This window comes from Pongo pygmaeus, chromosome 5 (assembly GCF_028885625.2).
Source record: "Pongo pygmaeus isolate AG05252 chromosome 5, NHGRI_mPonPyg2-v2.0_pri, whole genome shotgun sequence".
Classification (NCBI taxonomy): domain Eukaryota; kingdom Metazoa; phylum Chordata; class Mammalia; order Primates; family Hominidae; genus Pongo; species Pongo pygmaeus.
In genome coordinates this window covers 146,797,450-146,820,540 of record NC_072378.2, presented here as the reverse complement: position 1 = coordinate 146,820,540, position 23,091 = coordinate 146,797,450, and the positions used below count along the sequence as shown (strand labels likewise).

Genomic DNA, 23,091 nt, shown 5'->3' with positions numbered 1-23,091 from the left:
TCAAAAATGTTCTGATCTACTTTTCTTCTCTTTAAAAAGGACCTTTGTACTAGTGACTTACAAAAACTTTTTGCTGCTCAGTTTAACTTTTTTTTTAACAAAATTAACATTTTACAAGGTATTGTCACTTAGTAAGTATAATTTTAGTTATGTGACCTAGTTCTACTTACCTAGTCATTTTTGATATACTTTGAATAAACTGCATGATTTCTTAGTTGCATATTCTTACTTGGAAACAAGTAAAAAAGTGTTCAACCATCAAGAATATTACATTTACGGATGATTTTCAACAGCACCCAAAAAGACATGGAGTCAGGGGTTAGTGGACTAGGTTCTGCTTCTCACTATTTTCCTCACTTTGGCCATACAACTTCACCTCTCTAGGCCTCAGCTCCCTCTTTCTAAGATGATAAGATGAGGGGCTAGATTATTCAGATGACAAAGTGTCTATGTACTCAGATAAAAAAAAGCCTCTATGGCTCCTAAAATTTATGCAAAGTTTTGTGAATCATTTCTCCTCTGTAAGCTCATAACAAGGTGTGTGAAAAACAAAATTCATTTATATGAACATCACTCTTAGGAAACTTCCAAACTCATATAATCAATCCCTGAGTTCCATTGGTTTTACTAGTGAATCATCTGTTTCGTTTACACCTTTCCATTCCTACCGTAGCTGTCCTAATCCATGCCTTTTCAAGTAACTCACTTGCATCAATACAACAACTTCCTATACCACCACAAGAAGCATACCAGAAATGCGGATATCATAATGTCATTCACCACTTTAAAATTCTTTAGTGGTCTCCCATGCTTAAAGCCAAAGTCCAAACATGTAGAAGAATGTCACACAGAAGCACTCTGCCATCCCATCAGTGTCCTTGTCTATTCTCATTTCTGACCGCTACCCTACTGGACCGTTGTGCCTACCTACCAACCCCACATACTTGTTCTATGGTTTTCTGCAAATGTGTCATAAACTTTCATGTTTCCCGTGTTCTACTTTAGGCCTGAAATTCCTTTCATCTTCTTGCCTGCCTAACAAAATTTATGCACTTTATAGATATCTCTATTATTTCAATAATTATATTACGTTTTATTATATTTTTTCATGTTTCTTCCCTGATAGTTTTAAGCAAAATAAAAGCTGGGACGATTATTTTAATAATTATGTTATGTTTTATTATATTTTTCCATGTTTCTTCCCTGATAGATTTTATGCAAAATAAAAGCTGGGACATTTACCTTTCTATTTTTAGGGCCTACAGTAGTGCCTCATCCATAGTAGATGTTCAAGAAATGATTGCAAATATAAATTCAGGTGGCCAGAAATACCTTCAAATACAATTTAAGGAAAAACAGAAAACAATTCTATAATAGCATAGCCTCCCACACATCAATTCATTGTTATTTAGATTTACATGAACTTTCTTTTCAATATAGATTATAGAAAACTTATGAGGTTTATGCATACTGTTTGACACGAGGACTAAAAAGTGTGCATTGTAAATTAACATTGAGAAGACATGAGCTAAACATTCTCATTTGAGGGATGGACACATTGGAAAGGCGAATAGTCAGGGACAAGGTTTCCAAGTGAGGCAGCTCCTACCTGTTAGATCTGCATTGGGCCACCATCCCAAGTCACAAGCTTTGCAGGTGAACTCATCTTGCACATATTCATTCTCTTTGCAGGCCGTGCAAATCCAGCAGCAGCTCACTTCTCCTTTTCGTATAACCTATAACATAGATATTTCATGAATTTTAAAGATAGTTTTCCCAGAAAAGCTTCTATTTCGGATGAGGACTTGTTTTCAGATTATGAATAAAGAAAAAAAGACTAACTATGAAAATAATCTTATATGCTGAGGAATCTTAAGAAGGTGAATTTGCATATACTTGATTATCTTAGAGTTCAGATGGAATTGTCAATTCATTCCATGCTGGGTTTGGAGGCTTTTCAATAATAATTTATTTTATAGAGTTATTTGACTACATTTTTTTGCAGAGTTAAAAATGAAAGTCTAATTTAATCATTGTTTATATTAATATTTATTACTCTCAAAAAAGAAAAAGTATACATTTTTCTTCTCTGAGAAAGCAAGTAATGTTTTACTAAAAAAGTCTGTAATAAAACCTTATTAATTCATAAAACCTAAGTAATTATACAATTTTTGTTGTAATTATAAAAAAACTGAATTATTAGACAATTTTACTCAAGAGCATCTATATATACATAGAAACAGAACGATAGCTAAGAAAGAAGAATCAAGTATTGCCCTCCCTGACTTTCTCTAGTGAATTCAAAAGATCATAACAAGTATTGGTAGCAAAATTACTAGTTCAAAATTACTGGAGAGCTGCTTAACATCTGAGCAGTTTAAACTTTCCCCCATTTTCAGTTTGTTTGGTAAACACTTTCACGCTCCATAGTACAAAAATAAACATAAAAACACATTGCATTTAAAGTGTGCATCTTGTAGACAGCACACAATTTGGTCTTGCATTTATCTCTAGTCCGGCAAGTTCTGCCTTTTATTGTTTAGTACATTTACATTTATCATAATAATCAGTATGGTTACATATAAATCAATCATCTCTTATTTTTCTTTTTTCTGTCCTATATGTTCTCTGTTTTTTGCCTTCTTTTTAGCATTCTATTTTATCTCCATAGTGGCTTACTAGTTAGGCCTCTTTGTTATGTTTCAGTGGTTGCTCTAAAGTTGACAATATGCACCACTAATTTATCACAGTGTACATTCAGATAAGATTATACTACTTTATGTATAATGTAAGAACCCTACAGTAATATTCTTCCATTTTCCCCTCCCGTCCTTTGGGTTATAGTTGTATACGTTTTACTTCCACATATTTATTTTATAGACCCTTCCCAAATGAATTATTATTTTTGCTTTAAACAGTCAATTATTCCTGAAATATGTTTTTTAAAATAACAAAGACATTATATTTTATATTTAGCCATATATTTACATTTCTGTCTCTTTTAATTACTTTGTTTAGGTCCACATTTTGGCCTGGTATAATTTTCTTCTTCCTGAAGACCTTTCTTTAACATTTACAGCCATGTCAGCCTGAGAATATGACCTCTCTCAGCTTCTATTTGTTTGAAAAAGTATTAATTTTGCCTTAGTATTTCAAAAATAACATTTTCACTTGGTATGGAAGTTTAAGTTGACCATATATATATTCTATTTCAGCATGTTATGTCATTCCATTGTCCTAGGGAATAGAATTCTAGGTTAAAGATTATTATTATTATTATTTTTTGCTTTCAGTGCTTTTAAGATGTTACTTCCTTTTGTCTCACCTATAGTTTCTGATAAGAAGCCTGCCATAATTGTTATTTCATTCCTCTGAATGTATCAGCCCTTTCTTATTTTGGATATTAATTTTTTATCACTGGTTTTTAGCAACTTAATTGTAATGACTTCTTTGTGTTTATCATGCTTAGGATTTGTTGAGCTTTATGGATTTGGGCTTACATTTTCATTACATTTAAAATTTTACAGCCACTACTTCTTCAGGTTTTCTTCTGACCTGCTTCACTCTCCCATCCTTTTGGAGCTTCAGTTGCACTTACAGTCTACCCCTGGGTATTACTCTGCAAGTAACTGAGAGTCTGCTCATTTCTTTTAGCTTTTAATTTTTTCTCTTTGTGCCTCATTTGCCTGTTTCCTATTGCTATGTTTTTCAGTTCACTGACCTTTGGTTCTACAACAATTAATGTGCTGTTAATCCAATCCATTAAAATGTTTTTTTCTTAGATATGTTATTTTTCAGCTGTATAACTTCTATTATGTTATTTTTTATATTGTCATTTTTCTTCTTTTTATATTTATGTCTTCTTTTAAATCTTTTAGCACATATTTATCCTTGTGTTTTAACGCCCTTGACTGCTAATTTTAACATCAGTGTAATTTCTGGAACTGTTTCTATTGCTTGGTTTTCTTCCTGGTAACGTGACACATTTTGCCACTTGGTCAAATCTGCAAATTTTTGGCCAGATGCAAGACATTGTGTGCATTAAGGTGTAGAGTGCGGATTTATTTTTCTTCCTTTTTTAAATGAGTGTTGGACTTTGTTTGAGCATGCAGTTAAGCAACTTACAGCTCAGTTTGTTCCCTTTGAGCTTTGATTTTAAACTATTAGAGAAAGTCTAGAATAGTCACTGTTTGAGGAATAGTTTAGCCTCATTATTAAGATATGACCTTCCAAGAGCTTTTACTTAATTCCTTATGTATTCAACAAGATATCTCTACTCTAGCTGGTGGAAGTTGGAAAATTCCTGGCTCTATGTCAGCTCTGGGAATCCAACTCCCTACTATGTTTCCTTACCTGGACTCAAAATTCCAGCTGGCTGACATGTAGACTAGTATTCAATCAAATACTCCAGAGAATGCCTATGCTAATTTCTGTGAATCCTTTTTTGCATAGATCCATCTTCTTCCATACTTGGCACTACAAATTCTAGCTGTTTTGGTCCTCCCAAACTCTGATTCTGTCTTCTTAAATTAGCAAGATGGCCAAGCTCCATTTGTTTTCTCTCTCAAATGAACAACCACCAGGAAATTGTTTCTGTCTTTCTGTCTCCAGGCAGAAAGCCTGAGTGATTTTAGGGTTCACCATGTTTGTTTCCCTTCACTTCCATGAACTCAAGGTCATGTACTGTTTTCCAATGTCTGAACACAGTTGTTTTGTATATTTCATCAAGATTTCTAGTTGCTTATGGCAGAAGGCTAAGTTTGGACTCTGTTAATCCCTCATCTCTAGGGGCAGAAGTTCCTCTCTAACACAATAAAAATGATCAAATATTCCCATATGTAAAATCAGAAACTAAACTCTAATTATTGCCATACTTTAAAATGATAGAAATTCTAGCCTTCATAAAAATAAAATTATCTTCCCGCACATCAGGTTGACATTTATACCACTGTTTTAGAATTACATAAAAAGATTAAATGACAGAATATTTTCAGCAAGTATATAAGGTTTTCTATTCCTACTTTTACTTTCAGATAACTTTTGAAAGTAGAGTCAAATTAAGTCTTTTCTGAAAAAATTCACACCTATCTTCAAAATAGGCATGAGAAATTTAAATTATAAAAGATATCTTTTCTAAATGATATGAGAAAAAATTGAATTAATAAATGCTACTGTCTTATTTTAATTAGAATAAGCAGTACAGTAAGAGCCATCACGAATTACTGTATGTCACTTCAACCAGCTGTATCTTTCTCTCTGTGTAAAATTAGTACTGCTAATTAGACAAATTCAAAAGACAATAATGCTAAATAAATATACTTATGCATGCAGGATGACTGGTGAAAGTAGATTTTGCAAATAACTAGTACATGGAAGGTGTTTGACATTAGCTTTTGAATGACTGAATACATTAATGAATAAGTTATTAGCTTATATCTTTAATACAGAATGAAAAATTGGGATGCTTAAATGGAGTTACTTTTTTAATCCTCCTTCTTTATGCACCAAGTGCATCAAGTATGTGTACTTTTGCCATATAATATCTGTAAGATGAAATTTATCCTATCTTCATAGTCACCCCCTAGACTCAGACTGTATTACTTTATACTAAAATTATGCTCCCTCCCCATAGTATCATCCATTGTATATATCTAGGGAGTTACATACCATGCCTCTAATTTCTTCTCACTCCAGAGTAAGATGCACATAGTTGCCAAGATCATCCAAATAGTCTGTAGCTCCTCAAAGGAAAGGACTATGCCATCCTTTCACTGTTTTCACAGCATAGTCATCAAGGCACAGAAATATACCAATAACACACAGCCAATAAATGAGTGTTGAATGGAATATTTTTCAAAAATATAATTAGATCACTCAAAGAAATTTAGTGCCTCCTCTTTTAATACCTTTGAAATATAAGTTCTTCGGTCAGGCATTCACTTGGCCCCTAGTTTTTGTTTCTGTACCTGACTTTGTCTGTTATTAATTTCTTACATATGTCTGTGAAAAAAGGAAGGGCAGTCTCTATGCTTAAATGCATATTACCTTCTATTTAGAATGTCATCTTTCCTACATAAAACCCTCCACGTCACTACTTTCAAGATAAGACACAAAAGTCACATGCTTCAGTGAGTATTTTAGAGCAGTGAGTCTTTCAAAACCTTATTTTATCAACAAAAATATAGTTGATATTTTCTTACCACAGGTTAGCTTTTGTCCTCTAATTGTTTTACAAATATGTGGGAGATACGTTACATTCAGACAAGTTGTTTTTTTTTTTTTTTTAAAAATCTTAGGTTCTTATATCTCTTATATATGTTCTAGTTTCCCCAAAGTGACAAATTTAAAATTATTTTTATATTTGTCATAGTAACTGATATTTCTTTTGTATGATGTATACATTCAATAAGTGAGTAAGTGTTTAATTTTTGTCACACGAAAATGCTTTTTATGTCATCTCTGAGTCATAGTAAAAGTTTTGACATTTCACTGAAACTTCCCTGGAAGGACTAAGGCTTTCTAAGACCTACCTGTTTTGATTCTGTTTACATCCTGTGTACATGGTTCTATGCTTGTTAGTGAGACTAGGTGATCTGCTGCTACACACAATGTTATGATTCACTTTATGTACACTGTGAGTGTCTTAAAACAGTTATACCATAGGAAATTAAATGTCCACTTTGTGACTACATTTCTGAAGCAACCAGAAATGGATTTGTTTAAATTAAAATTTTATTTAGAGAATGGATGAAAGAAAGCAAACAGCCTCAAGAGAACATAATGGTGGAAAAGTAACTAAAAAAAGGTAAAAGAGAAAATTTTCTTTGTAAGGGAAACATCTGAAAGACTAAAAAGAATAAAGGAACCAGGTCTACTTTAATTAGAATTGTAGGAGAGAGTAAACTGTTTCTGGCCCTCTAGGTGGAGCAAGATGGCAAAATAGAGAATTCTACCGATTGTCTGCCTCCCCCACCAAGGACACCAACAAATATCTATCTACAGAGAATCAAAAATCAAGTGAACACTCAGTATCTTGTTTTAACTTCATATTGATGAAAGAGGCACTGTAGAGTTAGAAAAAACAGTCCTGAATCACCGATGCCACCCTTTCTCCACCCTCTAGATGCTGCGGCATGATGCAGAGAGCATCTCTAGGTGCTGAGGGAGGGAAAACACAGTAATTGTGAGGCACTGAACTCAGTGCTGTCCTGTTAGAACAGAAGGGAAAACCAGATCAAACTCAGCTGATGCCCACCCACAGAGGGAGCATTTAAACCAGCACTATCCAGAAGAGACTCGCTGATTCCATGGGTTCGAACTTAAGCGCCTACAAACCTTGCCACCGAGGGCTACAGGATACTGTGTCTCCAAGTAAACTTAAAAGGCAGTCTAGATCATAAGGATTGGAACTTTTAGGTGAGTCCTAGGGCTGAACTAGACCCAGAGACAGTGGAATGGTTGGGGCAGAAAGCATACTGGGACAACAGCTAGGGCAGCTAAGGGAGCGCTGGCGTCACGCCTCCCCTAACCCCAGGCTGTACAGCTGGTAGCTCCAAAAGAGACCTCTTCTTTCCACTTGAGCAAAGGAGAGGAAAGAGTGGGGAGGACTTTGTCTTGCATCTAGGATACCAGCTCAGCCACAGCAGGATAGGGCACCCATCAGAGTTGTGAAGCCCCTGTTCCAGGCCCTAGCTCCCAGAGGACACTTCTATACACATCCTGGGCCAGAAGCGAACCTGTTGCCTTGAAGGAAAGGACACAGTCCTGGCAGCATTTATTACCTGCTAACTGAAGTGCCCTTGGGCCCTGTATAACCAACAGTGATACACAGGTACCACACTGAGGGCCTTGAGTGAGCCTCTGAGAATGACTTCAGGTAAGACTCAACAGATTACCAGCTGTGGTGGATATGGGGCAAAACTCCTTCTGCTTGGGAGAAGCAGAGGGGAAAGAAAAGGGGGCTTTGTCTTAAGTACCAGCATGGCCACAAGTGGATAGAGTATCAAATGGGCTCCTGGGTCCTTGATTCCATGGCTTGACTCTTGAACTACATTTCTGGATCTGCCTTGGGCCAGACGGGAGCCCACTGCCCTGAAGTGTATGTCCCAGGCCAGGCAGCATTTACCACAAGCTGACTTCAGAGACCTTTGGCCTTAAGGGAACATCAGGGGTAGTCTGCCAGTACTCCTTATGGCCTGGGGTGGCAGTGACTATGGGGTGAGTCTCCTCTACCTTTGGAAAGGGGGAAAGCGTGTGAAGGACTGCATCTTGTGGTTTGAGTGCCTGCTCAGCTGCAGTGTGATAAAACACCAGGCAGCCTTCTAAGTTTTTTGACTCTAGTCGTTGACTCCCAGATGGAACTTCCAAATCCACACAGGGCTCTGGGAGACCTTGCTGTCGCAAAGGCAAGAACACAGACCTGGCTGGCTTTGCCGCTTGCTGATTGTAGAGCCCAGGGCCTTGAGCACACAGGTAGCACGGAGTGGTTTCAGCAGGCCTTGAGAAAGAACCAGTACTGTGCTGACTTGAGGTCAGCACAACTATGGCAAAGTCATAGTTGTGGTGGCTACAGGGGTACTTGTGTCACTCTACTCACAGCTTTAGGTGGCTCCGAACAGAGAGAGAGAGAAAGAGAGAGAGAGAAAGACTCTGTACATTTGAGAGAAAGTAAGGGAAGAGAATAAGAGTGTCTGGTAACCCAGAGACTTGTCCTGGATCTTGTCCAAGACAATCAAGGTGGTACCTCTATGAGTCTACAACAACCACAGCGTTACTAGGGTTGGGGAGCCCCTTAAAGCAGATACAGCTTGGATCACAACACTCAAGTTCTTTCAAATATCTGGAAAGCCTTCTCAAGAAGGAGGTTACAAATAAGCCCAGACAGTAAAGGCTACATTAAGTACCTATATCTTCAATGTCCATGCACCAAAGAACATGTACTAGCATCAACACCATCCAGGAAAACATGACCTCACTAAATTAACTAAATAAGGCACCAGGAACCAATCTTGGAGAAACAGAGATACGAGACCTTTCAGACAGACTTCAAAATAGCTAGGTTGAGGAAACTCAAAGAAATTCAAGAAAACACAGAGAAGGAATTCAGAATTCTATCAGATAAATTTAACAGAGATTGAAATAATTAAACAGAAACAAGCAGAAATTCTGGAGCTGAAAAATGCAATTAGCATACTGAAGAATGCTTCAGAGTCTTAATGCAGAATGGGTCAAGCAGAGAAAAGAATTAGTGAGCTTAAAGACAGGATATTTGAAGATACCTATCAGAGGAGACAAAAGAATAAAGAAAAAAAAACAATAAAGCACACCTACAGTATCTAGTAAATAGGCTCAAAAGGGCAAATCTAAGGATTATAGGCCTTAAAGATGGGTAGAGAAAGAGATAGAGGTTGAAAGTATATTTTAAAAGGTAGTATCAGAGAACTCCCCAAATATAGAGTAAGATATCAATATCCAAGTACAAGAAGGGTACTGTATGAGTCTGTTCTCATGCTGCCAATAAAGACATACCTGAGACTAGGTAATTTATAAATGAAAAAGGTTTGACTCACAGTTTCATATGGCTGGAGAAGCCTCACAATCATGGTGGAACACAAAGGAGTAACAAAATCACATCTTTTATGGTGGCAGGCAAGCAAGAGAGAGAATGTGCGGGGAAACTCACCTTTATAAAATCATTCACTTCTTCACTATCACAACAAAAGCACAGGAAAGACTGGCCCTCATGATTCAATTACCTCCCTGGCCCCTCCCAAATCTCATGTCTTCACATTTCAAAACCTATTATGCCTTCTCAACAGTCCCACAAAGTCTTAACTCATTTCAGAATTAATTCAAAGTCCACAGTCCAAAGTCTCATCTGAGACAAGGCAAGTCTCTTCCATCTACGAGCCTGTAAAATCAAAAGCAAATTAGTTACTTCCTAGACACAATGCTAGATACAATGAGGGTACAAAAATTGGGTAAATAACATCTATTCCAAATGGAAGAAATTGCCCAAAACAAAAGGGCTACAGGCCCCATCCAAGTCCAAAATCCAACATGGTAGTCATTAAACCTTAAAGTTCCAAAATTATCTCTTTTGACTCCATGTCTCAATCCAGGTCATGCTGATGCAAGAGGTGGGTTCCCATGGTCTTGGGCAGCTCCACCCCTGTGGCTTTATCAGATACAGCCCCACCCCTGGCTGCTTTCACAGGCTGCTGTTGAGTGTCTGCAGCTTTTCCAGGAACACAGTGCAAGTGTCAGTGGAATGGATCTATCATTCTGGGGTCTGGAGGATGGTGGCCCTCTTCTTACAGCTCCACTAGGCAGTGCCCCAGTGGGAACTCTGTATGGGGGCTCACACCCCACATTTTTCTTCTGCACTTCCCTAGCAGAGGTTCTCCATGAGGGTTCCACCCCTGCAGCACACCTCTGCCTGGACATTCAGGTATTTGCATGTATCCTCTGAAATCTAGGTGGAGGTTCCTACTCCTCAACTCTTCCATGCACCCACAAGCCCAACACCATGTGTAAGCCACCAAGGCTTGGGTCTTGCATCCTCTGAAGCAACAGCTTGAGCTCTGCATTGGCCCATTTTAGCCATAGCTGGGATGCAGGGCACCAAATCCCTAGGCTGCACACACACTTCCAACTTCCGTGCAACCACAAATCCAACACCAGGTTTAAGGCACCAAGGCTTGGGGCTTGCACCCTCTGAAGCAATGGCTTGAGCTCTACCTTGTCCCATTTTAGCCACAGCTGGGATGCACAGCACCGGACTAACCCAGGAAGCCATTTTTTTCCTCCTAGGCCTCTGGACCTGTGATGGTAGGGGCTGCCCTAAAGGTATCTCACATGGCCTGTTCACATTTTTCCCATAGTCTTGGTGATTAGCATTGGGCTACTCGTTGCTTATGCAAATTTCTGCAGTCAGCTTGAATTTCTCCCTAGAAAATGAGTTTTTCTTTTCCAATGCATCATCAGGCTGCAAATTTTCCAAACTTTTATCCTCTTTCACCTCTTGAAGGCTTTGCTGCTTAGAACTTTCTTCCACCAGATACCCTAAGTTGTCTCTCTCAAATTCAACGTTCCACAGGTCTCTGGGGCAGGGGCATAATGCCACCAGTCTCTTTGTATAGCAAAAGTGACCTTTACTCCAATTTCTAACAAGTTTCTCATCTCCATCTGAGACCACCTCCACCTGGACCTTATTGTCGATATCACTTCAGCATTTTGGTCAAAGCCATTTAATAAGTCTCTAGGAAGTTCCAAACTTTCCTACACTTTCCTGTCTTCTTCTGAGCCCTCTAAACTGTTCCAATGTCTGCCTGTCACCCAGTTCTAAAGTTGCTTCCACATTTTCAGGTATCTTTACAGCAGTCCCCCACTCCCAGTACCAATTTACTGTATTCATCTGCTCTCATGCTGCTAATAAAGACGTACTCAAGACTGGGGAATTTATAAAGGAAAAAGGTTTAATGGACTCCCAGTGCAACATGGCTGGGGAGGCCTCACAACCTCCAAGGCCTCACAACCAAGTAGAAGGCAAAGGAGGGGTAAAGTCACGTCTTGCATGGTGGCAGGCAAGAGAGAGAGCATGTGCAGGGGAAATCCCCTTTATAAAACCATCATATCTTGTGAGACCTATTCACCGTCATGAGAACAGCACCAGAAAGACCTGCCCTCATAATTCAATTACCTCCCACTGGGTCCCTCCCATGACATGTGGGAATTATGAGAGTTACAATTTGACATTTGGGTGGGGACACAGCCAAGCCATATCAGTTATAGAACTCTGAGCAGTTTGAACCCGAAGAAGACTACCTCAAGGTACTTAATAATTATAGTATTAGGTAAAGGATGAAGAAAGGATTCTAAAAGTAGCAAGAGAAAAGAAACAATTAACATAAAACGCAGCTCCAATATGTCAGGCAGCAGACTCCTCAGTGGAAACTTTACAGGCCAGGAGACAGTGGGATGACATATTTAAAGTGCTGAAGGAAAAAAATTTTTACCATAGAATAGTATATTTGATGAAAATATCCTTCACACATGAAGGACACATAAAGGAGAAATAAAGACTCCCAGACAAAAGCTGAGGGATTTAATCAATACCAGACCCATCCTACAAGAAATACTTAAGGAATTACTTCCATCAGAAAGAAAAGAACATTAATGAACAAAAAATAATCACCTCAAGGTACAAAATTCACTGGTAATAGTACGTGGAATAAAAAGAATATTATAACACTATAACTGTGGTATACAAACTGCTCTTAAGTAGAAAAACTAAATAATGAACCAATCAAAAGTAATAACTACCACAACTTTTCAAGACATAATATAATAAGATATATATAGAAACAACAAAAAGTTTAAAAGCAGGGATACAAAGTTAAGGCATATCGTTTTTATTAGTTTTCTTTTTTGTTTGCTTATTGAAACAGTGTTAAGTTGTTAAGAGGTTAAAATAATAGGTTATAAGATAGTATTTGCAAGCCTCATTGTAACCTTAAAACAAAAAACATACAATGGAAACATACACAAAAATGAAAAGCAAGAAATTAAATCGTGCCACCAGAGAAAATTACCTTCACTAGAGGAAAACAGGAAGGAAGGAAAGAGAGAAGGGAGGGAAGACCATAAAACTACCAGAAAACAAATAACAAAATGGTATGAATAAGTCCCTATTTATCAATAATAACATGGAATGTAAATGGACTAGATTCTCCAATCAAAAGACATAGACTGACTAAAACCTGCTGCCTACAAAAAACATACTTCACCTATAAAGACATGGTTAGACTTAAAATAAAAGGATGGCAAAATATAATCCGTGCTAATGGAGACCAAAAAAGAGCATCGGTCACTATACTCATATAAGACAATACAGATTTTAACACAAAAACTATAAGAAGAGACAAAAGGTCACTATGTAATGACAAAAGGGTCAATTCAACTGGAGAATATAACAATTTTATACATATATGAACCAAATACTGGAGCACCTAGATAGGTAAAGGAAATATTATTAGAGCTATAGAGAGAGATAGGCCCCAATACAATAATGACTGGAGATTTCAACAACCCACTTTCAGCATTAGACAGATCTTTCAGTCGGAAAATCAACAAAGAAACATCAGACTTAATCTGCACTATAAAACAAATGGATCTAACAGATAATTACAGAAGATTTCATCTAAAAGCTGCAGAATACATACTCTTTCTCAGCACTTCCTCTCTTCCTCTTTCTTGAGAATGAGTCACATTATGTCACAAAACAAGTATTAATACATTCAAAAAATTTAAATAATATCAAGGATCTTCTCTGATCACAATGGAATAAAAGTAGAAATGAGTAACAAGAGGAATTCTGGACACTACACAAACTACATGGAAATTAAACAATATGCTACTGAATGACTAGTGGGTCAATAAAGAAATTAACAAGGAAATTGAAAAAATTATTGAAATGAATTATAATAAAAACACAATACACCAAACCTATGGATAGTGTGGATAGCAAAAACAGTATTAAGAGGGAAGTTTATAGCTATAAGTGCCTACATCAAAAAAGAGAAAAAACTTTAAATGAACAATCTAACAGTGCATCTTAAAAACTAAAAAAGCAACAGAAAACCAAAGCCAATATTAGTAGAAGAAAAACATAATGAAGATCAGAATAGAAATAAATCAAATTGAAATGAAAAACAACAATATGAAAGATCAATGAAACAAAAAGTTGGTTTTTTCAAAAGTTAACAAAGTTGAGAAACTTTAGTCAACTAATAAAAAAAGAGAGAATATCCAAATAAATAAAAATCAGAAATGAAAAAGGAGACATTACAACTAATATTGAAGAAATTCAAAGGATCATTACTGGCTACTATGAACAACTGTATGCCAATAAATTTTAAAAATCTAGAAGAAATAGACAAATCTGTGGATACACACAACCTACCAAGATTGAACCAGGAAGAAATCCAAAGCCTTAACAGAACAATAACAAGTAACAAGATTGAAGCCATAATAAAACGTCTCCCAGTAAATAAAAGCCAGGGACCTGTTTGCTTCCCTGCTGATTTCTACCAAGCATTTAAAGAAAACCTAATACCAATTCTACTCAAACTATAACAAAAAATAGAGGAGGAGAAAATACTTCCAAACTCATTCTATAAGGCCAGTATTACCCTGATATCACAACCAGATAAAGATACATAAAAAAAGTATAACTACAGGCCATTATTTCTGATGAATATTGATAGAAAACTCCTCGACAAAATAGTAGCAAACAGAATTCAACAATACATTAAAAAGATCATTTATCATGAACGAGAGGGATTTATCCCTGGGATGCAGGGATGGTTCAATATATGCAAATTAATCAATGTGATACATCATATCAACAGAATAAAGGATAAAAACCATATGATTATTTAAATTGATGCATAAACAGCATTTGGTAAAATTCAACTTCTCTTCATAATAAAACTCCTCAAAACTGGGGATAAAAGGAACATATCTCAACATCATAAAAGCCATGTATTACAGACCCACAGATAGTATCATACTGAATGGGGGAAAACTGAAAGCCTTTCCTCTAAGATGTGGAGCACAACAAGGATACTCACTATCAGCACTGCTTTTCAACCTAGTACTGGAAGTATTCACTACAGCAGTCTGGCAAGAGAAAGATATAAAGGACATCCAAATTGGAAAGGGAGAAGTCAAATTGTCCTTGTTTGTAGATGATATGATCTTATATTTGGAAAAACCTAAGGACTCCACAATAAAACTATTAGAACTTATATACCAATTCAATAATGTTGCAGGATACAAAATCAACATACAAAAATCAGTAACATTTCTATATGTCAATAACAATGAACAATGTGAAAAGGAAATAAAAAAAGTAATCTCATTTACAATAGCCACACTGATATGGTTTGGCTCTGTGTCTGCCCCCATCCCCAAATCTCATATCAAATTGTAATCTCCAGTGTTGCAGAAGGGGTCTGAGGGGAGGCAATTGACTCATGTGGGTGGTTTCTAATGGTTTATCATCATCCCTCCTAGCGCTGTCTCATGATAGAGTTCTCATGAGATCTGGTTGTTCAAAAGTGTGTAGCACTTCCCCCTTCACTTTCTCTCTTTTCTGCCAGCCATGTTAAGGTGTGCCTGCTTCCACTTCACCTTCTGCCATGATTGTAAGTTTTCTGAGAAGCAGAAGCCTGTACAACCCACAAAACCATGAGCATATTTAAACTTCTTTTCCTTACAAATTACCCAGTCTCAGGTAGTTCTTTATAGCAGTGGGAGAACAGACTAATACACACACATAAAATTAAATACCTAGGAATTAACAAAAGAGGTGGAAGATCTCTATAATGAAAACTATAAAACGCTGATGAAAGAAATTGAAGAGGACACCCAAAAATTGAAAAATTTTTATGTTAATTGATTAGAATAAACCAATATTGTTAAAATGCCCAAGCTAGCTAAAGCAATTGACAGAGTCAATGCAATCCCTTTCAAAATACTAATTTCATTTTTCATAGAAATAGAAAAAACTATCCTAAAGTTTATATGGAACCACAAAAACCCAGAATAACCAAGCTATCTAAAGCAAAAAGAACAAAACTGGAGAAACCACATTGCATTACCTGACTTCAAATTATACTACAGAGCTATAGTAACCAAAACAGCACAGTACTGGCATAAAAACAGACACATAGACCAATTCATCAGAATAGAGAATCCAGAAACAAATCCACACACCTGCAGTAAACTCATTTTTGACAAAGGTACCAATAACACACACTAGGAAAAAGACATCATCTTTAATAAATGGTGCTGGGGAAACTGGATTTTCCTATGCAGAAGAATGAAACTAGACCCCTACCTCTCCCCATACACAAAAATCAAATAAATATCAATTAAAGACTTAAATCTAAGACCTAAACTATGAAAATGCAAGAAAACATTGGGGAACATTTCCAGGACATTGATCTGGGCAAAAATTTCTTGAGCAATACCCCACAAGCATAGGCAACCAAAGCAAAAATGGACAAATGGGATCACAACAAGTAAGAAATATTCTTCACAGCAAAAGATACAATCAATAAGATGAAAAGACAACCCACAGAATGGAAGAAAATATTTGCAAACTACCCATCTAGGAAGGAATTAATAACCAGAATGTATAAGGAGCTCAAATAACTCTATAGAAAAAAAATCAGTTAATCCAATCAAACTATGGACAAAAGATATGAATAGATGTTTCTTAAAATAAGACATACAAGTGGCAAACAGGCATAAGAAAAAGTGCTCAACATCATTGATCATCAGAGAAATGCAAATCAAAACTACAATGAGATATCATCTCACCCCAGTTAAAATGGTTTATATCCAAATGACAGGCAATAACAAATGCTGGCAAAGATGAGAAGAAAACGGAATCCTTGTACACTGTTCATGGGAATGTAAATTAGTACAATCATTATGGAGAATAGTTTGGAGTTTCCTTAAAAAAACTAAACATTGGGTTACCATCTGATCCAGCAATGACACTGCTAAGTACACAAAATAAAGGAGATCAGTATATTGAAGAGATATCTGCACCCCTGTGTTTGTTGTAGCACTTTTTCTAATAGCTAAGATTTGGAAGCAACCTAAATGTTCATCAACAGGTGAATTAATAAAGAAAAGGTAATGCATATACACAATGGAGTATTATTCAGCCATAAAAAAGAATGAGATCCAGTCATTTGCAACAACATAGATGGAACTTGAGATTATTATGTTAAGTAAAATAAGCCAGGCACAGAAACACAAACATCACATATTCCCACTTATCTGCGGGATCTAAAAATCAAATCAGTTGAACTCACGGACATAGCAGAAGAATGGCTACCAGAGGCTGGGAAGAGTAGTTGGGGCATGGGGAGGAGATGGGGATGGTTAATGAGTACAAAAGAAATAGAATGGATAAAACCTACTATTTGATAGCACCGTAGGGTGACTATAGTCAATAATAACTGGATTTTACATTTTAAAATACCGTAAAGATTGTAACTGGATTGTTTGTAACTCAAAGGATAAATGCTTGAGGGGAGGAATACCCCATTCTCCATGATGCACTCATTGTATATTGTATGCCTGTGTCAAAACATCTCATGTACCCCATAAATATATATACCTACTATGTACCCATAAAAATTAAAAATTAAAATAAAAAGTAAAAAGAACTGTGGGAGAGTCAGCTGTAAGAGAAAGGAGCTAGCTCCACTGGCCTGTGTCCCTATAGCACTTCATATCCTCTTTGAGAGCTTGGGCAACAATAGAATCTAATTACTGATCTGTTTTTCCCCAACTACACTATGAGTTCCTCAAAAGAAAAGGTCACATTTATTTCCTTTGCGTTCACAGTGCTAGCACAGTTCTTGGCACATATCAGTTACTCAACAATGTATGTGAAAGAATGGAAGGCAATAATATAGACTATGAGAGAAAGAAAAAATGGAAATGAAGAATTCAATTGGAATAAAAGAGAGACATAGAACTACATAAACATATCATACAATGTAGGACTACATTGTAATTTATCACCGACAAAGTATAATAAAATGATAAGAACATAAAATGATCAAAAAGTTGACATATTTTAAGTCAAACTATGTGCTAGGCACTCTATATAGAATTACACGAATCTTGATTACTCCACTGGGTGCAGTTAATTATGTACATTTTGCAAATGAGGGGACACGTGTAGATGGACTCAATACCTTGCACAAGCCTCAGTCAAGTTATTTCCAAGAATTAGGCTCTTCCCAGTATCACAATGGCTGCCAGCATGATGACAGATTATGCTGAGAGCCAAAATTGTATCTCAGGGGTTGGCGTATATAGATTCAATTAATCAACTTTTGTTTAGTGACCCACTGTGGCCCACATGATGTCATGCATGGGAATAAGTAAATGGAAAGACCCGATTATTGAAGTTAAAGAGCTCAAAAATCTTATACAATGGATTAAGTATATCTCTAGAAGGGGAAATTAAATGCCAATGAAGAGATATTTATTCAATTATTCATTAATTCCTTCATTCACCATTTATTCATTCACTCATCCAAAATTCTATTTGAGTGCCTACAATGCACCAGGCAATATGTCAAGGTTAGAAATAATCAGTGACCAAAGCAGATAATGTCACTACCCATGAGGAGCTGTCATTCTGGAAAAAGGCTATGGAAAAAACTAAATCAAGAAAGAGAAATAGGGTACAGAGCAGAAACAGAGGTGAAGAAAGAAAAGGGCCTAGGGAACAAAGTTAGATACCTTTCCTTCAGTTACATGCAAGTCTTCACTTAAACTTGCACAACATCAAGAGAGGCTGAGTCTTTAAAAGAGCAAGAATAGCTATACTCATATCAAATGAAATAGACTTCAAGTCAAAACTGTAAAGAGAGACAAAGCGGGTTATTTTATAATGATAAAGGGGTCAGTTCAACAAGAGGATATGACAGTTGTAAATATCTATGCATCCAACATTAGAGCACCCAAATATACAAAGCAAACATTCATAGACATACAGAGAGAGATAGACTGCTATACAATAATAGTTGGAGACTTCAACACTCCACTTTTAGCAATGGACCAATCATTCAGACAGAAAATCAATAAAGAAACACTGGAGTTAAATTACATTTTAGACCAAATGGACCTAACTGACATTTAGAGAACACTCTATCTAACTGCTACAGAGTGCATATTCTTCTTACAGGCAGTACATGTAACATTCTCTGGGATAGACCATACATTGGGTGACAAAATAAGACCCCAAAATCGGAAAAAAAATCAAAATTATATCATATATCTTTTCAAATCACAATAGAATAAAACTAGAAATCAATAACAAGAGTAATTTTGGAAACTGTAAAAATACAGGGAAAATAAATGGCATGCTTCTGAATGACCAATAGGTCCATGAATAAATTAAGAAGAAAATTTAAAAATTGAGAAACAAATAAAAGTGGAAACACAAGATACCAAAACCTACAGTATATAGCAAAAGCAGCACTGAAAAGGAAGTTTACAGCAATGAATACCTACATCAAAAAGGTAGAAAAACTTCAAATAAACAACCTCATAATGCACTTAAAAGAACTAGAAAAGCAAGAACAAACCAAACCCCCAATTAGTAGAAGAAAATAAATAATAAATATCAAAGTAGAAATACGAAACTAATAAAAACTACAAAAGATAAAAAAAAAGTTTTATGAAAAGATAAACAAAGTGGACACACCTTTAACTATACAAGCTAAGAAAAAAAGAGAGAAGACCCAAATAAATAAAATCAGAGATGAAAAAGAAGGCATTACAATTGATACCACAGAAATACAGAGGACCATTGTGAATAACTATATGCCAATGGATTGGGAAATCTAGAATAAATGGATAATTTCCTGAATACATATAACCTACTGAGATTGAACCATAAAGAAATAGAAAGCCTGAACACAACAATAATGGGTAAAAAGATTGAATCAGTAATAAAAATCTCTCAACAAAGAAAAGTCCTGGATCAGATGAATTTACTGCTGAATTCTACTGGACTTTTAAAGAAGACCAGTACTAATTATTCTCAAACTATTCCAAAAAATTGAAGAGAAGTGAATTCTTCCAAATTCATTCTACAAAGCCATCATTATCCTGATACAAAAACCACACAAGGACACAACAAAAAAGAAAGCTACAAGCCAATATCCCTGACAAACATAAATGCAAAAATCCTCAACAAAATACTGGCAAACCAAATTCCACAGTACATCAAAAAGATTTTTAACGACAATCCACTGGGATTTATCTCAGGGATTCAAGGATGGTTTAATACCACATCAACATAATGAAGAACAAAAACGATATGATCATTTCAATAGATGCAGAAAAAGTATTTGATAAAATTCAACATCACTTAATAATAAAAATTCTCGACAAATTAGTTATATAAGAAATGTCTGTCAACATAATAAGGCCATATATGAACAAACCCACAGCTGACATTTTACTGAACAGGGAAAAATTGAAATCCTTTTCTTCTAAGATATAGAATAAGGTAATGTTGCCCACTGTCACCATCTTTATTCAACATGGTACTGGAAGTTCTAGCCAGAGAAATTAGGCAAGAGAAAGTAATAAAGGGAATCCAAATTGGAAAGGAAGAAGTCAAATTGAACTTGTTTGCAGATGACATAATAATCTATTTAGAAAAATCTAAAGATTCTACCCTCCCCCCAAAAAACTGTAGAAACTGATAAATGAATTCAGGAAATTTGCAGGATGCAACATCAACATACAAATATTAGTTGCATGTCTATATGCCAATAGTGAACAATCTGAAGAAGAAATAAAAAAGCATTTTTCATTTAAAGTAGCTACAAAAAAACCTATAAATAAATTTAACCAAAGAGATAAAATATTTTTACAATCAAAACTATAACACACTGATGAAAGAAATTGAAGAGGACAAAAAACAATGAAAAGATATTCCATGTTCGTGCTTTGAAGAAATAAGATAGTTTAAATGTCTATACTACCCAAAGTGATCTACAGATTTAATGCAATCCTTATCAAAATACCAATAGCAATCTTCACAGAAGACACATGTATTCATGTGTTCATCGTGGCACTATTCACAATAGCAAAAACATAGAATCAAGCTAGATGCCCATCAATGGTGGACTGGATAAAGAAAAATGAGGTACATATACACCGTAAAATACTACACAGCAATAAAAAAGAAAAATCATGTCCTTTGCAGCAACACAGACGTAGCTGGAGGCCATCATTCTAAGCAAACTAATTCAGGAATAGAAAACTTGCAAACACTGCAGGTTCTCATTTATAAGCAGGAGCTACACACTCGGTAAACATGGACATGAAGTTGGCAACAACAGACACTGGGGACTACTACTATGGGGGCCATGGGTTGAAAAACTTCCTGTCTGGTACTAGCTCTCTAACTGGGCCACTGGATCATCCCTACACCAAACCTCAGTGGCATGCAATTTATCCATGTAAAAAACTTTGTACCCTCTGGGAAGCTAAAACAAAAGTAAAAAAATAAAAACAGAAAAAAATCCTAAAATTCTCATGGAACCACAAAAGAATCCTAATAACCAAACAATCTTGAGCAAAAGAACAAAGCTGGAGGCATCACACTATCTGACTTCAAAATATACTACACAGGTAGTTAATTAAAGCAGCATGATTCTGGCACAAAAACAGACACATAGGCCAGTGGAACAGAAGAGAGAGTCCAGAAATGAGTTCACATATTTACAACCATCTTATTTTCTACAAAGACTCCGAGAAAATACACTGGGGGAAGGACAGTCTCTAATAAATGGTGCTAGGAAAAATATGGATATTCATATGCAGAAGAAGAAAAAACTAAACCCCTATTTCTCACTATATGCAAAAGTAAATTCAAAATGGATTAGAGACTTAAATGTCAGAGCTGAAACTATGAAACTACTAGAGAAAAATATTGGGGAAACATTTCAAGACATTGGTCTCGGCAAAGATTTTCTGGATAAAACCTCAAAAGCACAGGCAACAAAAGCAAAAATAGACAAATGAGATTATATCAAGCTAAAAAGCTCCTTCACAGCAAAGGAAACAATTAAGAGTGAAGAGACAACCTACAGGATGGGCAAAAATATTTGCAAACTATCCATCCAACAACAGATTAATAACCAGAATATGTAAATAACTCAAACAACTCAAGGGCAAGAAAACAAATAACCTGATTTTAAAAATGGGGAAAAAAACCTAAATAGACATATCTCAAAAGAAGATATACACATGACCAATAGGTATATGAAATCCTGTTATTTGCAGAAACATTAATGAGCCTGGAGGACATCATGTTAAATAAGCAAAGCACAGAAAGAAATATGTCGCATGTTCTTACTCATATGTGGGAGTTTTAAAAGTTGGTCTCATGGAGGTAGAAAATAGAATGCTGATTACCTGAGGCTGGGAAGGCAAAAGGAGAGGGGTGAATGAAGAAAGACTGGTTAATGCGTATAAAAATACAGTTAGTTAGAAAAAATAAATGCTAGTGTTTGATAGCACAACAGGGGGACTATAGTTAACAATAATTTACTGTATATTTTAAAATGGCTAGAAGAGAACATTTGGAATATTCCTAACACAAAGAAATGATAAATATTTGAGGAGATGGATATCCCACTGACCCAGATTTGATCATTACATATTGTATGCATGTTTTAAAATATCATGTGTACCCCATAAATATGTACCATTATTATGTGTCAATAAAAATGCCTATGGAGAGCATATTTATTCAGTCATTCATTGACTCATTCATTCATTCATTTGAAATATTCATTTGATTGCCTAGCCTACATACAATGTGTCAGGCACTGTATCAAAGCTCAAAATAATCAGTGAACAAAACATAATATCCCTACCTTTGAGGAGCTGTCATTCTAGAAAAAAAGGCTTTGGAAAAACTAAAGCAAGAAAGAGGAATAGGTCACAGGGGAGAAACCAAGATGAGGCAAGGGAAATGTCTAGGGACCAAATTTAAAGTGACTTTCTCCCTCAGGGACGTGCGAGTCCTCACCCAGCTTGCAGGACCTTGAGAGTGACTGCCTCCTTGAAGTCTGTACCATAGGTGCCTGACTCACTCTGGACCTCGTCCTGATAGGAAGACACCTGAAATACGGGGTTGCCATTTTGCATATGGTGGTCAGGTAAGGTACCACTAAGATGGTGCCATTTGAGTAAAATCTTGAGGGAGGGAAAGGGCGTAGCTATCTGGTGAAAGAGTGTACTAGGCTGAGGGGACAGCTAGAGCAAGGCTAGGTAGGTTGAGTACCCTGCATTTTCAAACTTGTGCTGTCCTCCGCTACTTTTCTGTGTGTATATTATACTTCAATAAATGTCTACTTAAAAAATTAAATGTGGCTCACTTACGTCACTGCCACCAAAGATATGTCAGCCTTGCTCTGTCCCCTGTTCTGCCCAATAGCCCATGATTCACAGCATTTCTCCATGGGG

The 23,091-nt window shown here is 36.1% G+C and overlaps 1 protein-coding gene across 2 annotated transcripts in view; it reads right to left on the bottom strand.

Annotated features, from left to right (window-relative positions):
• Nucleotides 1-23,091, bottom strand: part of GRM1 (glutamate metabotropic receptor 1) — a 420,402-nt gene that overhangs the window by 49,090 nt on the left and 348,221 nt on the right. For both annotated transcript variants that reach the window (XM_054490307.2, XM_054490308.2), the window contains exon 7: nucleotides 1,610-1,736. In XM_054490307.2, coding sequence (XP_054346282.1) covers nucleotides 1,610-1,736 — 127 coding nt within the window. The remainder of the gene's footprint in view (nucleotides 1-1,609; nucleotides 1,737-23,091) is intronic.